The following is a 17,564-nucleotide window of genomic DNA, read 5'->3' as shown; positions in this document are numbered from 1 at the left end:
ATTGACAGGAGCTACCTTTCACCAGCATCTGGGTTCCAGAGTGTCCAGTTCAGACTTATTGAAAATAAACTCGGCGTCAAGAATGTAAGTTAAGCTTACAAATAAGAAGCAAGAAGAAATTATTTTAAAAAAATGAAGGAATAACTTTGGTTGCCTTATGACTCTAGAAAAATAACTCCCAATGGCTCAGCGGTAAGTTTGAAGGCTCATAACGCTAAAACCAACTTTCGATACAAGTGGTGAACACAGTACAAATAGCTCAATGTGTAGTTTTGTGCTTAAATACAAAAATAAGCTAAAAATATAGCTTCGTAATGATCGGTTGGTTTTCGTCTAATCACGGTAAAACAAAAACAACTCTCATGCGATGTTGAAATAACTTAAGTAAGAAGGCTTGTTGTTGATCGCAAAACTGCACAATGAGCTATTTGTGCTTTGCCCACTGCAAGTATCGAAAAAGAGTTTTACTATTATAAGCTCTAAGGTTTGCTTCTGAGCCCCCGGGAAGGGGGACAAGTAATTAGGACTTCTTGTAATGATACCACTTAGTAAAAACAACAACAGGATCGTATTTTAAAACAGAATATATTTTGAAAGTTGAAATTATAAGGAAATAGCATTTTATTTAAATAAGCATTTAAAAATAAAAAATATAAGATATACCAAGTGTCCAATTAGTTTCTTCGCTGTAGTGCCTCAGTCCTGAAGATTGCATCTGCCCAATAACCGAGTCAAAATTTAGTTAATATCCGTTTCCTCACCGTAATCAAAAATATATTTTATGATGTTTTCGAACTTTGTACTTAATTCCAACCAAATAAACAAATAATGTTATCGAAAATTGTACCATTTTTTTCAATTTGTATAATTGATAATGAGATACAGTGGTTAAACCTTTCTCGTTTACAAAGTTACAATAAGAGCGAAATGTAAAACAATAAAAAAACAAAACAAAAAAAACGAGTCGTTGGACGATATCGATGAGAAAATTTAGAGTTATGAGTGCGCACGCTCAGCAACCAGAAAGTCTCACTTGGAATAAATTATCGCTCATCGAACTCTCGCCAAAGGTTGAGTAGTATCATTATTTGCATGTAAATAAGGTACACTGCTGCCTAAATCTAAAAACCAATTAATATAAAGACAAAATATGCATTTTGCGTTGTTAGACTAAACCACTTATTTGAGTAGAGCTTCGAAAGATGACAATAAGAAAAGGGAAAATAAAAAAAAAATATTGTTAGCATTTAATAGGGAAAATGCTGGTGAGATTGGGCGTAGTAAAACTGCTGTTGCAAATTTCTTAAAAGACCCTGAGGGATACGGAACGAGAATTTCAAGTGGTCGGCCCAAGAAAATTTCGCCGGCGTTGAGCAGGACGATTCGATGTGTTGTCCAGCAAGACACCAGCCGATCGTTGAGCCAGATTAAGGCCCTTATGTGCATAGAATGCAGCCCAAGAACAATAAGACAGCATCTACGAGAGAAAGTCTTTAAAAACCGTAAACGTCTCCATAGGCCACGCCTCCTTCCACACCACGAAACAGCTCGGTTAAACTTTGCTGAGAAGCACCAAACATAGAACGTAGAAAAGTGGACGAAGGTTTTGTTTTTTCATGAGAAAAAATTAACCTGGATGGTCCAGATGGATTCCAACGTTACTGGCACGATAAAGATATCCCATCGGAGATATTTTCTACACGACACAGTGGAGGAAGTTCCATCATGATCTGGGGTGCCATGGAACAATGGAGCTTCAGGTTATACAGGGGCGTCAAACAGCAGCTGGCTACATTACATTGACATGTTGGAGACAGCATCCTCATTGACTGAAAGCCCTCGCTTGTGTGGAAATGACTGGATCTTTTAGCAGAACAACGCTGCAATCCACAATGCCCGCAGGACAAAGGACTTTTTCATGGAGAATAACGTGATTCTTTTGGACCATCTAGCGTGTTCGCCCGAAATGAACCCCATTAAAAATGTTTAGGTGTTGATGATAAGGGAAGTCTATAGGAATGGACGTCAATTCCAAACAGTGCATGATTTTCGTGAAGCTATCTTCACCACTTGAAATAACATTCCAGCCAGCCTTTTGCAAAAGTATATATCGACCATGCCAAAGCGAATGTTTGAAGTTATTCGCAATGACGGCCGTGCAACTCACTACTGATACCTCTTGTTGGGCATTTCCTACTCTGTTTAGAACTTCTTCGTCTTAAACTATTGACCAGCTAGTATATAGTATATGTTGATATTTCCCCTATTAAATGGTAAAAAGGTTTTCTATTTTTATTTTCCCTTTTCTTATTTTCATCTTTCGAATCTCTACTCAAACAAAGTGGTTGACTCTAACAACGCAAAATGCATATTTGTTCTCTATGTTCATTGTCCTTAAGATTTTGGTCAGCAGTATATATTATGTTCACGAGTACCAGCCTATGTACGTAACATAGTGGCCCGGCATGGCCAAGCGTGTTAAGGCGTGCGACTCGTAATCTGAGGGTCGCGGGTTCGCATCCCCGTCGCGCCAAACATGCTCGCCCTTTCAGCCGTGGGGGTGTTATACTGTGACGGTCAATCCCACTATTCGTTGGTAAAAGAGTAGCCCAAGAGTTGGCAGTGGGTAGTGATGACTAGCTGCCTTCCCTCTGGTCTTACACTGCTAAATTAGGGACAGCTAGCGCAGATAGCCTTCAAGTAGCTTTGTGCGAATTTCAAAAACAAACAAACAAACAAACGTAACACAGTAAAACTTGTCTGAGGCGGATTCGCACGGGACCGAGTAATATTTCCGACTAAGACAGTGAACATGCATTTCCTAAGCTATATATAATTGTTGAGCGGAACATTATACTTCCTTGATTTAAGGGAAGTGAGACGTTTGTGAATAAAGTTATTATACTGTTCATGCTATATTTATTAGAATAAGAACAAAAATAGACATTCAAAATACACATTAACACACAAAACATTAATCAAATTTATTTGAAGAAAGTGTTCAATTTCAACTGTTTTGTTTTTTTAATGGGCTTTCTCATACGGTTAAAAGAGAACACCAATTCTACGGCCTTTTCATGAAGTTCATTTTCCCCCTTCATTTTCACATACAATTTAAGCGCGTTAATATACCTTAACACTTGCGATGAAGTAGAAATTTCTATTTCTTCACTATCTTTTCCATTTTGTTCATCTTCTGAATCTCTCACACTGTTACCACCTTGCAATTCCATAACAGATTTTAAATCAATTTAATCAGTTTCTATTAAAACATTCTTGTCAACGTTCACAAAACTTTCCGCGTTCACAGAATCATCTGCATCAATCTTCTCAGAATTTGAATTTCACTAGAATCGTCATAACAAAGAACTTTTAAACGAATGAGGGTATTTAGTAGCTTTTTATTAAAAAATGAGGGTGTTAAGTGTAAACTTTCTCTAAATTTTAAAATTAGGGGAGTTGGGAATTTATTTTTTTCGTGAGAATTATTTAACAAGTAGAATTTTGTATTTATATGACAAATATTTCTACAAATCATGAATTTTATTTAACTGCAAAATTAATGACGGCAGAAATAAGAACAGAATATATTTAACCAATTTGTGTGTTTTCTTATAGCACAGTCACATCGGGCTATCTGCTGAGCCCACCGAAGGGATTCGAACCTCTGATTTTAGCGTTGTAAATCTGAAGACTTACCGCTGTACCAGCGGGGTGGATGTGTTTAATTATTACTTGTTCTAACAAAATGTCCGAGAATTTATTTATATTTAAACAATTTACTAATTAAACAAGAATTTATTAACATTTAAAGAAATCATTAATTAAATAATAAATTAATATTTAATCAAAAAACATTTTTTGCCTCACTCAGGTTCTAATGCTACTTGTTGATAGATGAGGGAGGTAAAAGACAGTTTCCGTCTGCAATTTCTGAGGTTCGATTTGTTTTAATGCTTTTTTGAAAACGTTAAAAAATCCCACAGTTTTTAGGTCTAAAATGAAGCAAGCTGGACGTTTTTATTGCTTAAAAATTAAGGTAGGCCGGAGTACTGGAAACACAATTTATTTATTTTCATTTGGCCTCAGATTAATATTTTTAATCGATCATATCTTTATCTATATCTGGATTGTTTTTATTTCCAATCATAGCAGCTATTCATAATGTAGCAGTATTATGACAAAAGTGCAATAACCTGCTATTGTTTATTCATAATTTCGTTTTCACGTTTAAAATAAAATAAAATAAATGTATCATTTTGGGAAAATCTCAAGTACCTGTAATTAAAAACAAACAAAAAACATTGCGTGTTCTTCATATTAGTTTGATTCCGAACTAGATTATATTTTAACTTCATGTAATTCCACTTCAACTGTTGATCAACTTCTTTAATTTCGCACGCATGAAAAGTATAAATGTTCTAATTAGATTGAAGTGTTAGGCTAAATGGAACACCCACATTTATACATATAAGGTATTGTAATAAGGCAAGCCTATTCAGACATTAGGATTTAAGTATTACAGGCATCTACAACCAGGTCTCATGTTGCATTAACACAATATAAGTAACTACTAACTACATTGACAAACGCAAATTGTTTAAATAACCTTTCAAAACCTGAAACAGAGACACGTAGAAACTTATTGCGTGGAAATTTTAGTGATTTTGTTGTTTTAATGTGGTTTAAAGTCATTAGAGTATCAGTAATTAATGTGGAATAAAATAACATTTTGAGACAACATGGAACCTATTGGTCCATCTCGGTGGTTCGACACTCCAAACTAAATTAGCTTAAAAAAACAAACAAACTTCAAGCCAGCCTTTGTCATTTATATGCTTGTTAAGCTTTTTCTTAAATTAATTTGAATTTACTAACTCTATAACATCTGAAGGTGGCTCGTTTTGTCAGGTGGTTAAGGCGCTCGACTCGTAATCCGCGGGTTCGAATCCCCGTTGCACCAAACATTTCAGCCGTGAGAGCGTTATAAGGCGATGGTAAATTCCACTATTCGTTGGTAAAAGATTAGCCCAAGAGTTGGCAGTGGGTGGGTGGTTTGTTTGTTTTGAATTTTGCGCAAAGCTACTTGAGGGCTATCTGCGCTAGCCCTCACTAATTTAGCAGTGTAAGACTAGAGGGAAGGCAGCTAGTCATCACCACCCACCGCCAACTCTTGGGCTACTCTTTTACCAACGAATAGTGGGATTGACCGTTACATTATAACGGCCCCACGGCTAAAAGAGCGAGCATGTTTGGTGCGACTGGGATTCGAACCCGCGACCCTAGGATTACGAGTCGAACGCCTTAACACGCTTGGCCATGCCAGGCTCGGCGGTGGGTAGTGACGACTAGTTGCCTTCCCTCTAATTTTACACTCCTAAATTAGGGACGGATAACGCAGATAGCCCTCGCATAGCTTTGCGCGAAATTCAAAACAAATCAAACATCTGAAGGTAACCCATCCCCTGTTAGAAAAATAAAACTGTTTTAGCTAAATATGACTCCTACCCTGCCAAAATTTATACTCGTGTCCCCTAGTCCTACTATTCTCCCTGTAAATATGAAAAAAATGATGCTTCAACACTATCATTTCACTTTACAATCTTAAACACCTCAATCAGATCCCCCCAGCCTCTCCTCATGTGACAACTCTTCCATTCCACACAACATTCTAGTAACACTTTTTTAAACCATTTCCAACAAATCGATGTCTTTCCTAAGGTAAGCAGCCCAAGACTAAACACAATATTTCGAAGTGGTCTAACTACAAACTTGTACAATTAAATTATAACCTCTTTTGACTTGTATTTCTGTAGATACAGTCTAAAATCCTATTTGCCCTACCACTAGTAACAGTGCACTGCTTGGATGGCTTAAGAGACTAATGAATTATTACACCAAGATTCCTTTCTTTTATGACACTGTTAAGGTTATTTATGTCCAAATTATACTTATAATTCAAATTATGATAACTCACATGCATTATCTGTCATTTATTATAACTAAAACCCGTCTGCCATGTATTTACCCAACTGAATAAATGATCTAACTCGTTTTGTAAATCAGCAGCATCCACTTCTCAGGTAGCAACATCCAATATCTTAATATTATCTGAAAATTTAGTAATTTATTGATCATTCCTTATCTATGCCAGGCGTGGGCAACTTATTTTTCATAGTGGCCACAATTGTGGCTAATGAAAACAACGTTGGCCACACTATTCAAAAAATAAATAAATTGAAGATGTTAGTTTGATCAAAATAGTTGCATTTCAACTAACATTCAATGTGAAAATTGATGGGGATTTTATCAACAAGTTTCGTGAAACTTGGCTTGATATCCATGTTCAATGAGCAGCTTAGCTCTGCCTCTAAGTTTATGCCAGTAAGCCGAGATCTGTATCTAGACTTGAAATTCTAGCATAGAAAATGTTGACTCACACACCCATGTTGATCCAAACAAAAAAAATAATTTTGAAATTCCTATCTTTAAATTGAAAGGTTCATTTATCAGAATAGTGAGCCATATTTCTCTGATGAGAACATTTTTGTTTATCTTTTATGTGATCTACACTTTGCAGTGTAAGTCTCCCGTCTTCAAATTCACACTTATCCAAATGCAGAAAGATTTGATTTCCTTACTGAAATTTCCTAAGTCAAATTGAAATGGGTTATGCAAAATTTCAAATTTTTAAATTAGGAGAAACGTAATTCAAATTTTTGAGACAGATATTTGATCCAGTTTACATAGAGATCATCTTTAGCATCAGAGAAATCATAGTCATTATTTTATAGAAAACTATCCAACTTTGCAAAATGTGTCAAATCATTCTTTTGTAATGTTTCCACAAGGAGGTTTAGTTTTAATTGAAATTTTTGAATAGACTGTGATTGCTCGCTTATTATTTCACCTCTTCCCTGAAGCTTCGTATTCAAATTATTAAAGTGTGCGACATGATGACTTTGCCTCTACTTTACTGTCTTACATTTATAAAATCAGTAAGATCATCAAAAGTACAGTCATTGCTTTTCTTCAAAGACTCAATAAACTGTCGATAGATGAGAGAGCTTCCACTTCTAATATAATTTACAATTTTTACAAAAATATCCATCAATGTTTTTTCAATTCATCACTTTTAGACATCTGAGCACATAAATTTTCCTGATGCAAATGCAATGGAAAGATGGCAGCATGGACTTAACATTATTTTCAATTAAATGCTGCTTTAAAAGAGATACAAATCTTAATTTCGCCCCAGATATGGCGGAAACACAGTCTGATGTGATAGAAACGAGGTTTTTAAAATCCAGATTGAATTGTTTTAACATTTCAAGAAATTTTTCAAAGATGTTTTTTTTCCACATGTTCGATTTCGTACTCCACAAAGACCAAGCATTCTTCCCTCACTTGAAGATCTGAAGTTACATATCGAACCTAAAATATCAACTATGCAGTGCCACTAACATCTGTTGACTCATCTAGTGCTAAAGAAAAATACAAACAGTCTATTAGTTGTTCAAGCAACCGATTTCTATGTGTTTTGCTAACTCTAGTATTCTGCGGACGATTTTTCTTTGACTTACTTGCAAATTATTTACCTTTAGAAGAATATCATATTTTATTTTTGATTCATAATTCTCCAACACAGTTTCAATGACCCCAATCAATATTTATTTTACTAGCTCAGCATCAGAAAATTTCTTTTTTTTGAACTAGAATCCAAGCTACTTTATAGCTAGCTAATGTAGCTAGTTCTATCGATGATAAAAATATTTTTAGGCCTCCCTTTTGTTCATGAAGTTGAAGTTGAGACGCTTAATTTCATTCATACGCTTTTTACTATCAACTGGAAATTTTACATCAAATTTGTTGGGAAAATTGTTAAAGTGTATCTTAAGGTTGTATACTTTACTATTCCTAAAAACTTGTTACACAAAAGACACACTGGCTTTTTATTTCCTTTAATTACTTCAAATTTCAACTCCCAACTTTCATTAAATTCTCGTTTCACGTTTTTCTAATTACGCTCCATTCTCTTTTCGTTAGTAATGCCAGAATCAATTAAATTGTCTTTATTTTCTTAGTGTTCACCATCATCTGGATTCTTTCATTCTCGAATTATCCACTTATCCATATTATGGGATTAAAAACAAAATATATTTAAACACTTGAAAGTTGCACAATAAAAATGTTTGCAAGAGCATGTAAAACAACACACACTCGATAACAAACATCTAAACCAGACTGACGTTACAAATGGGTGGAGTCTGTGGCAAAAGTGAAGCGCGCGACATTAGCGATGACGTGAGGCAGTGCAGTTGCTGATTACCAAATTTGCTATAAAAAGTAAATGATGGAAAAAGTTGGTTTCTAAATTCGAGCTTGCTACAATTGTGCTATCCACTGGTTGCATGTGGCCAGTGGCCAGTGGCCATGTTATTGCACATCCCTGATCTACGCCATTGAAAGAGCAAAGATCCTAAGAGGTACTCCACTTATGACATTAACCCAATTTAATTGAACCACATTTGTAACAACCCTCTGTTTTCTTCTATCCAGCTACTTTTCTATCCAGTTTTGTAACTTATCCCCCACACTTATAGATAATTGTTTTTAAAAGCCTTTTGTGTTGCAACTTGTCAAATGATTCCTTAAATTCCAGATACATCAAACCTCCATCCTTACCTTCATCTACATAAGCAGTAACATTTGCAAAAAATGTCAAAAGATTTGTAAGGCAAAATTTCCCTTTAGTAAAATCATGTTTACTATCAAATAAAATTTTAAACTTTGTTAAATAACTTTGCAAAGGATATTTAACAGACTTTCCAAAATGTTCCCCACAAAAGATGTAAGGCTAATGGTTCTATAACTACGGGGACAATTTTTACCACCTCTTTCGAAAAGAGGAGTTACATTAGCATATATCTAATCTTTAACCTCCTTCAAAACCCTTGGGGAAATATTATTTGCCCAAGGAACTTTATCGTTTTATAAACTTCCTAATGTTTTTAACCAGCTCAGAATTAATGCAGTTATTTTGTTTAATCTTTTCCATTTATCAACTGCTCAAGATGTGGAATATTGCTTAAATCTTCATCAGTAAAAGTCAAAGAAAAAGTAAAATTTAATGACCCAGCCATATCATAATAATCGGATACTAGTCTTCCTTTATCATTCTTCAATTAGCATTTTGTTTACCATGAATGTATCTAAAGAAATCTTTGCTGTTAATTTTTACATTTAAAACCAACGTTTTTCCTAAATTCTTTCTGATGTTCGAATTTTTTATTTCATCAACGTTTTTGATATTCTATTACCTTCTAAGTCTCCTTTCATACCAGTCAATTTACATTTCTTAAATTTATGGTGTTTTCCTTAAATTTTATTTTTTTAAACTCTTTGATAGCCAACCTGTTTTTTTACTTGCAATTACACTTTTCTTTCTATAAGGAATATGTTTACTTTGAATATCTATAAATTTTCCACATCTGATCAGTGTCTTTAAGTATTCCAGTTTCCCAATTTACAGCAGATAATTCTTGTGGTATTCCTTTAAAGTTTGCTTTATTGAAATTTTTAGCCAAAATATCATTATTCCTTATCTCCATATGCAGCAAAACATCGAATATAATAGTAGAGTTATCACTTGTATCTAGATGTTCCCCAGTTTATACCCTCTCGATCATTTCTATATTTGAAGTTAATAATAAATCTAAAACGCCATTGTTTCTCGTAAGTTTCTTGAATAATTGGGGAAAATTCCATCTCTAAACAGTTTTGAAAAACTTTTGTACCTCATGGTTTGACTGTAGAATTTCCCAATCTATGTGGTTCCAATTAAAATCACCCATAATTAAGAATGATATACCTAAAACATATGTTAAAATAGTCTTAAGAAATGTTATAAATGAGTGAGAAATTAACGTTTCTAAATAAGCTGGATTTTCATAGGTTGTTCGTGCTGCCATTTTCTGTGAAAAATTGTAAAAATGTGATCTAACTAATATTTTTAAAAGAGTGGTTAAGTATTAGCCTGCTATGTTACGGTTTATGTCCTCATATTATCTACATTAATTGGCTGGTATTCTGAAAAAAGTCAATAATTCTAAAATTATTTATAGTCATTCAAGCATTTCACACATTATTTTTATACACAGGCATAAAATTAAAAATATCCAAATATTTAAGTTAAAAGTAACTGTTTATTTACTGATTGTAGTTATATAATATTTCCCCCTAGAGAAAGAAATGTTTTGAAGTCACGTGATTTACTTTATTTTTATAATTATTATAGGACATTTAGGGTAAACTAAACAGTTTTTACGGTGAAGATAAAACGTAGAGGAATTAACACTCAAGTTTTGATCGTCTACTAGTATACGTGTAAAAACATTTTTTTTTTATTTTCTATAGGAACACCGAGTTAACTATGGGAAAAAGCATTATTTGAAAATCTTTGAAGACCCTAAAACTATTGATGTTATCATACAGTCTGAAAACGAACCTTCTCTTTGTGATTTGGTTCAGGCGAGTATCAGATTTGATATACTGATGTAGCTTAGAAAACAACTATTCAAACATATTTTATACTTATCTTGTACACGTGGAATCGCATATCCCACAAGTAGGCTTAACTGGAATCGTGAGTGTAAACTTTGAGTTTGAGCTACAAAAAATCAGAGTTAAACTAAAATTAAACCTGCCTTGAATCAGGAGAGTAAACTTTAACTACATGAATCAGAGTAAGACTGAAAATTAAGTCTTGGTTGAGTGTAAAAAGTTGTGAAGTGAGGGAAACATAAAATAGAACTTGCAGGAATTGTTTTTTTAAGATTCCGTGTTTTAATTCGCGAAAGAACCAAACCTTCAGAAAGTTGTTCTGTTGAAGTTACTTTGCCAATGTATTATGATTTTTTATTAAAAAAAACCTTCAACTTATAAAATGTTAACTTTTAATATCAACAATGATACTTTACAATTATAGTTTCAATCAAAAGCATGTTTTGTTTAAAAACTTCTATATTTCCATTTTTTATATGAAGCAATATATAACTCATTACATTTTTAAGTGCATAATTGTGCTTATTATAATGTATAGTATAACATCAAACTTTTAGCAGAGTAGTTTTGAATTTATTAATAAGTTGTTACATCTTACCAAGCTCTAATGGATGAACACAAGATATTCGTTTAATGCAAAATTAAAGAAATGTTTTTGGAAACAGAACATACTATTATGGTTCGTTAAGTTTATTTTTCAATTTTCACTGTGTACAAACTAACCCAAAACATTGTTGCATTTTAAAATTCTCTACTTAAACCTAAATATAAAATGTCTTTCAGTTCAGTAACATATGAAATTATAAAATACCCTCTTTAATCGTCATTACAAGTCTGTTAACTGGTTTCAAATAGTAAAAACGGTATGTTTTCTTGATTCAAGAATTAGTAGATTAAAATATGTATTTAAATCGAACATAATTTTTATGTTGAGACATAAATAGCCTTATATATTAAAAGTTTTTGTTTGAAATTAAACACACCACGGGCATAGAAAGCTGGTTTCTAGTGTTCCATAATCCGAGGGTCGTGGGTTCGAATCCCCGTCGCACCAAACATGTTCGCTCTTTCGGCTGTGGGGGCGTTATAATGTGACGATCAATCATACTGTTCGTTGGTAAAAGAGTAGCTCACGAGTTAGCGGTAGGTGGTGATGACTAGCTGCCTTCCCTCTAGTTTTACACCACTAAATTAGGGACGGTTAGCGCAGATAACCCTCGTGTAGCTTTGCGCGAAAATCAAAAACGAAAAACAAACAGCTTTCCGTGAAATTCAAAAGAAACCAAACCAGTCTAGTATTGTAAATTCGCAGACATACCGTTGTGCTTCTGGGGAAAAAAAGAAAAGAAAATCGAATATTTTTCAAATAATTAAAAACAAAATATTTATTGTATTATATAACTAGTTTCGGCGGAGCAGCTACCATTTATGGTGACCGTGTTAGTGAAACTAGTTGGCTGAACCGAGTAAAGATTTTATCACTGTGCTGAAAGCGTCGTTTGTTTGTTTTTTACCTTTAATGTACAATAACATAATTTGCGTGAAAATAAGCCATAAATATTATGACTGTAATTATTTCAGCGATGGTTAGAAAGAACTCCTGGACTTGAAGAAAATGGTTTCAACTTCTGGAACAAGTACAAGAAAGTTGCGTCCATGATACTGAACAGAAATAAAGAGGACGCTGAGGTCAGTTTATAAAAGATTGCGAGTACTCGATACATTTCATTTTAAGACTATTTTTAACGTACATTGTGAAATTAAGTTTTTCTCTGTTTTCAAGTTAATAGGGGTTATAGTTTACGTAGTTTGTGTGTAAACGATGCTTATGACAAAACTTCTAAATAAGACTAGACACATCAGATCTATTTAGAGATAAAACACTAATTTAAAGAGTTAAGGGTCAATGTGCTTTTCTTTTTGTATATTATACATCAGAATGCCAGTAAATATAGCTCATTCCTTCAAAACAAAAGTCGAGTGCAGTTTAGTGATAGCTTACCAAGCTGCGTATCAAAGGCCCAAAGTTCGAGTTGGGAATGCCGCTGTAGACTTTCTGTAATTTTGCCTGTAATCTCGCTATTTGGTTAATTGTAGCTGTGTAGGCATTGGATACTGTTAACATGTTGCACTTACTGTTGGTAGTAATTCTAAATTAGGGATGGCTGTGTCTAAACTTTGAGACCTTTCACCCATCTGTTTAGCACATATATTGTATGAAACGCACTTCACACCCTGTTAAAATATCAAATACTTGTTCGTAATAAAAATGAAAAGGCAAATAAATCAATTATGAATTATATATTGTTTTGGAAACAATTTTGAGGTGTAAAAGTAAACTGAGGTTTCACGTCTAGAGTTAATATTCTGATGTCATCTGACATAATTGGAGAACATGTATATAAAGAAAACGAGCCTCACATAAATTAGGTATAAAATAAAACCGGTCACTTTTAAATATGCAGCATCCCGAAGAATCACCCTTAATTTAAGTGGTCTGATGCTAGATAACAGTATGTAACAAAATTTTTACTTTTTCTTGTTCCTGGGCTGAAAGAGTTATTTCCAAATTGCTTATACCTAAAGTAAATGAAAAAAAGACTTATTTTTCTCTTCAAACTTTGCTTTTGTGACGTGGGTAACGAAATTTTCAAATTTACCCATTTCCCAGAACATGCCATGTAGATTCAGTGCTGAGTAGCTGATAGAGAATTTTCTCTAACTCACAAGAATTTTCAAGAACTTCTAGAATGTTGTAGAACTTACGAGAATTTTCAAGAACCTTTTAGAATTTTCTGGAACTTTCCATAGTAATATATATATATATAAATTACAGGGGCTTACTACTTCAGTTTAGTCCTAGTTGCCTAAGTGAACACATAGACCTATCTGATTTTATCAGAGATGGCATCAAGAAGCTGCAAGCATTCTGCTATGTATGTGGCCAATTTATCAAGAAAAGAGCGAAAAAGCCTACAAGGCATATTTAGGCATGCCTGTCGGGGATCAAGACAAGCCATGGGAACCTCATTTTGTTTGCGAGTACTGCAAAAAAAATAAAAAAAAAACCCAGAAGGTAAGACGGACAATTTTTGCTTGCTTGAATAGTAAGATTTTATATTATACAAATTTTAGACCTTTTAAAATTCGGTGCACCTCAAAGAGGAATACAACAGCGTCAAGATCTTGCTAGAAGCCTTGAAGTTCAAAATGGTGGAATTCCTGATGGGTCTCTAAGGAGGCTTTACCAAGCTTCCTTGTTATCTTTGCCTTTGGGACAGCAGGGAACAACGCAGCGCACTACAGTGGGAAGTACTGGCCACAATGGACAGAGTTCTATGTGGAGAGGCACAATGTCAAGTGTGAGCCACTAGTGGACCTACAAGAGGTATTGTTCCCACCATTGCACATATAATTGGGTCTTATGAAACAATCTGTCACAGCTTTTGATAAAGAGTCTGCAGCCTTCAAGCACCTCGAGACTTCTTCCCTAAGCCTTCAAACCTGGTGTCTTCGTTGGACCACAAATAAAGAAGATCCTGGAGTGCACAAAATTACCCAAGAAGCTTAGTAGAAAGGAACAAAAAAAAAAAGCTTGGGGCAGCTTTGTCGCAGTGGTTCGGGGCTTTTTGGGCAATCACAAGGCCGAAAATTATTTGGAACTGGTTGAGGCTCTTGTGAAGAACTACGGCAAAACTGGTTGCAAAATGTCCCTGAAAGTCCATATCCTTGACGCTCATCTTTATAAATTCAAGGAGAACATGGGAGCATACTCAAGGGAGCAAGGCGAGCGCTTCCACCAAGATATAGTGGACTTTGAACGCCGCTACCAAGGAGCGTATAACGAAAACATGATGAAAGACTATATATGGGGGCTGATACGTGAAAGTGATTTACATTACAGTGTCAAATCTCAAAAAAACTATTCACTTCTAAACATTTTTGTTTAACTTGAGTATAAATACGTGTAAATCTTGATTCATATGTTGTTTTATTCAGACCTTATGTGAATGAAAATTTACATAGAAAATAGGTTAATTTCTAAATTTCATTATCCAGGTCACAAAAGTAAAAGTTTGAAGGGAATAATGGCCATTTTTCGTACATTTACAACATAAGCAATTAAGTAATAACACATAATACTATCCAGAAACAAAATTTGTGTTACATAGTGTAATTATTGTATTAGCCGATATTGTATGTCAGTAGAAGTTCAGTATAAGGTATCATTACGTGCAATCTTCACCCAACAATTTATAGACGCGTATTTTGGGTAAGGATGTTTTTACTTATTGATGTCTAACATCGTTACAGAAATAAAATCATATTATAGCTTTGTTGTTGTTGTTTTTATAATAAAACTGATCTGAATAATTGCTGATAAGTTATTATTACTGTTTTCATGAGAGAGAAATATTTCAGTCTTTATTCTGTATTAGTGTAAAAGGTTGTTGTCAAAAATGACAGGAACGCACTAGAAACCTAAACCTATTTAGTTTGAAACTGGCAACACGCAAAATATATAAATGAGAGAAAAATAAAATTTCATTTCCCATAAACATGTTACATATTTTATCCTGAATTTACTACGTATAACTGACAAAACCTGTTTTATATTAGTACCTTTCGATGAAAGATTACCACGTGATTTCGTACACACCTGTTTTTATTCTTGTTATCAAGGAAAAGTCGTCCTCTTCCTTACTGGTAACTGGTATTTTCAGTCTGTTTTAATAAAGTATTCTTCTTAATAAGTCCCAAGCACAGATTTGCACTAATTTGGACTTTTTGCAGGCGTTTATAAGGTGAGAATAAACTTGTTGGTCTTCCCGGCTTCGGATCCTACCTAGCTTGATGTTATAATGATGTGGTGTCACACACCTAACGCTATGCGTGATCTGGTCCTGTGAGCTCCCTCCTTGACAGGTTTTTATGTAGCAGAAAATCTGTCGAAATTTAAGAGCTATTTACCCTTATGTTAGCTTTTAGGAAGGAGAAAAGTGGAACTGGATTCGTGTAACTCGCGAGATTCGGAGAAATCGAGCGTGACCGAACGACCGACACTTCACTTATATATTTGCTCTATAATTCTGAATGTTTTTTATGTTTCGTACGGTTATTAATACACGAGTCCGACGGAGATCAGTAGAGTACCGTCAGATATTGATATTTAAACACTTTAGTATTTTCTTATAATTACAATAATATATACTTAATAATGCGAAGAAGGACATAAACAGTTATTTTGTTGACTCTTTTCAGCAAGATATGGCGAAAATGTTCAATTGTACGAATGCAATCGTTTTAAAATATGTATTATAACTTAATTCTATAAAGGAAATAAAAAGCTGTAAAAATCACGATCCTAAAACAACAAACTGTTTACATAATAATCTTGTTTGTTTGAAGTTAAGCATAAAACTCTGCCCACCATGAGTATCGAAACCCGTTTCTAGTGTAGTAACTCTGCAAACATACCGCTATGTTACTGGGGGTACATAATGACCTAAAGATGCCAAACAAGAACTACCAGTCCGGCATAGCTAGGTGGGTTAAGGCGTTCGACTTGTAATGGGTCGCGGATTTGAATTCTCATCACACCAAACATGCTCGCCCTTTCAGTCGTGGGGGCGTTATAATGTGACGGTCAACCCCACTATTCGTTAGTAAAAGTGTAGCCCAAGAGTTGGCGGTGGGTGGTGATGACTAGCTGTCTTCCCTCTAGTCTTACACTGCTAAATTAGGGACGGCTAGCGCAGATAGTCCTCGAGTAGCTTTGCGCGAAATTTCGAAAAACAAACAAACAAGAACTACTTCAGTCTTATGTTACTTCAAATATGTAGTTTATGTGTGATCATATTTTCACGAAACGTTTCACACTCATAAAAGAACAAAATAATGTAAGTGTAGCTGTGCACTATGCAGCAATCTTTCCAGTTTGTATTGAATTAACAAAATTTGAAATCCTTTTCCTGTCCCAGGAGGATCCGGACCCGAACAAAAGAGAAACTCTTATTGAGGATTGGAAGAAAAAGAAGGTACATTTGAACATTATAATGCTTTTGTAGTTATGTCCAGTTGTCAGGGTCATAATGTTTGTAAAAGTACTCCATATGGGATTGGGGATTTTATTGTGAAGAACGAGCTTATAAATTGAATGAAATTTCCTTTGTATATGACTTTTTAGCGCACTTTAAGGGAATAGTAAAAACATTTAAAACATGAATGTTCACCATACACACCTGCAAACATTTTATGCATGTAAATTACTTGTATATTTATGTCTTTTTTGTAATTTGTTTTTCTTCAGAATGTTCTCTTACAGAAAGTACATTTGTTGACACATAATTACACATTTCTTTGTCGTGTGAAATAAATATAAGTTTACAGGATATCATTTATTCGAAAAAACATAAAATATTACTTTATTTTCAAATAATTTCTTTGCGGTGCAGATGGTAAAATTTCTTTGGTAGTAAATCTGTTATAATTTTTTTCCGAAATGCTCAAATAACGAACATCATAATCAGGAAATATTAATTGTTATAAACAATTTCACTGACAGGAAACCTTTGAGTCGCTGTTTGACACGAATAAACACAACGCCCTCGTATCAAGAGGTAAGTATTTAGTATTGAAAAAAGGAATAAAAGTTTAGAATTGATCAGTACAAAATGAGCCTTTTTATTTTAATATAAACAAACATCGGCCCGGTATAACCAGTTGGTTAGGGCACTGGACTTGTAATCTGAGGGTCGCGAGTTCGAATCCCTGTCACACAAAAAATATGCTCGTTCTTTTATCCGTAGAGGCATTATAATGTGACGGTCAATCCCACTATTCGTTGGTAAAAGAGTAGCTCACAAGTTGGCGGTGGGTGGTGATGACAAGGTACCTTCCCTCTAGTCTTACATTGGTAAATTATGAACGGCTAACGCAGATAGCCCTCATGTAGCTTTGCGCGAAATTCAAAATGAACAAACATAGCACTCTCATAAAAA

The 17,564-nt window shown here is 34.3% G+C and overlaps 1 protein-coding gene across 4 annotated transcripts in view; it reads left to right on the top strand.

Moving 5' to 3' along the window:
- The window catches only part of v (Tryptophan 2,3-dioxygenase vermilion), a 57,483-nt gene that overhangs the window by 35,529 nt on the left and 4,390 nt on the right, over nt 1-17,564 (top strand). For all 4 annotated transcript variants that reach the window (XM_076464898.1, XM_076464899.1, XM_076464900.1 and 1 more), the window contains exons 7-11: nt 9-84; nt 10,417-10,530; nt 12,145-12,252; nt 16,545-16,601; nt 17,129-17,183. In XM_076464898.1, coding sequence (XP_076321013.1) covers nt 9-84; nt 10,417-10,530; nt 12,145-12,252; nt 16,545-16,601; nt 17,129-17,183 — 410 coding nt within the window. The remainder of the gene's footprint in view (nt 1-8; nt 85-10,416; nt 10,531-12,144; nt 12,253-16,544; nt 16,602-17,128; nt 17,184-17,564) is intronic.

The sequence above is a fragment of the Tachypleus tridentatus genome, chromosome 10 (genome assembly GCF_004210375.1).
Source record: "Tachypleus tridentatus isolate NWPU-2018 chromosome 10, ASM421037v1, whole genome shotgun sequence".
Classification (NCBI taxonomy): Eukaryota; Metazoa; Arthropoda; class Merostomata; order Xiphosura; family Limulidae; genus Tachypleus; species Tachypleus tridentatus.
This window is presented reverse-complemented; position numbering and strand designations above follow the sequence as displayed.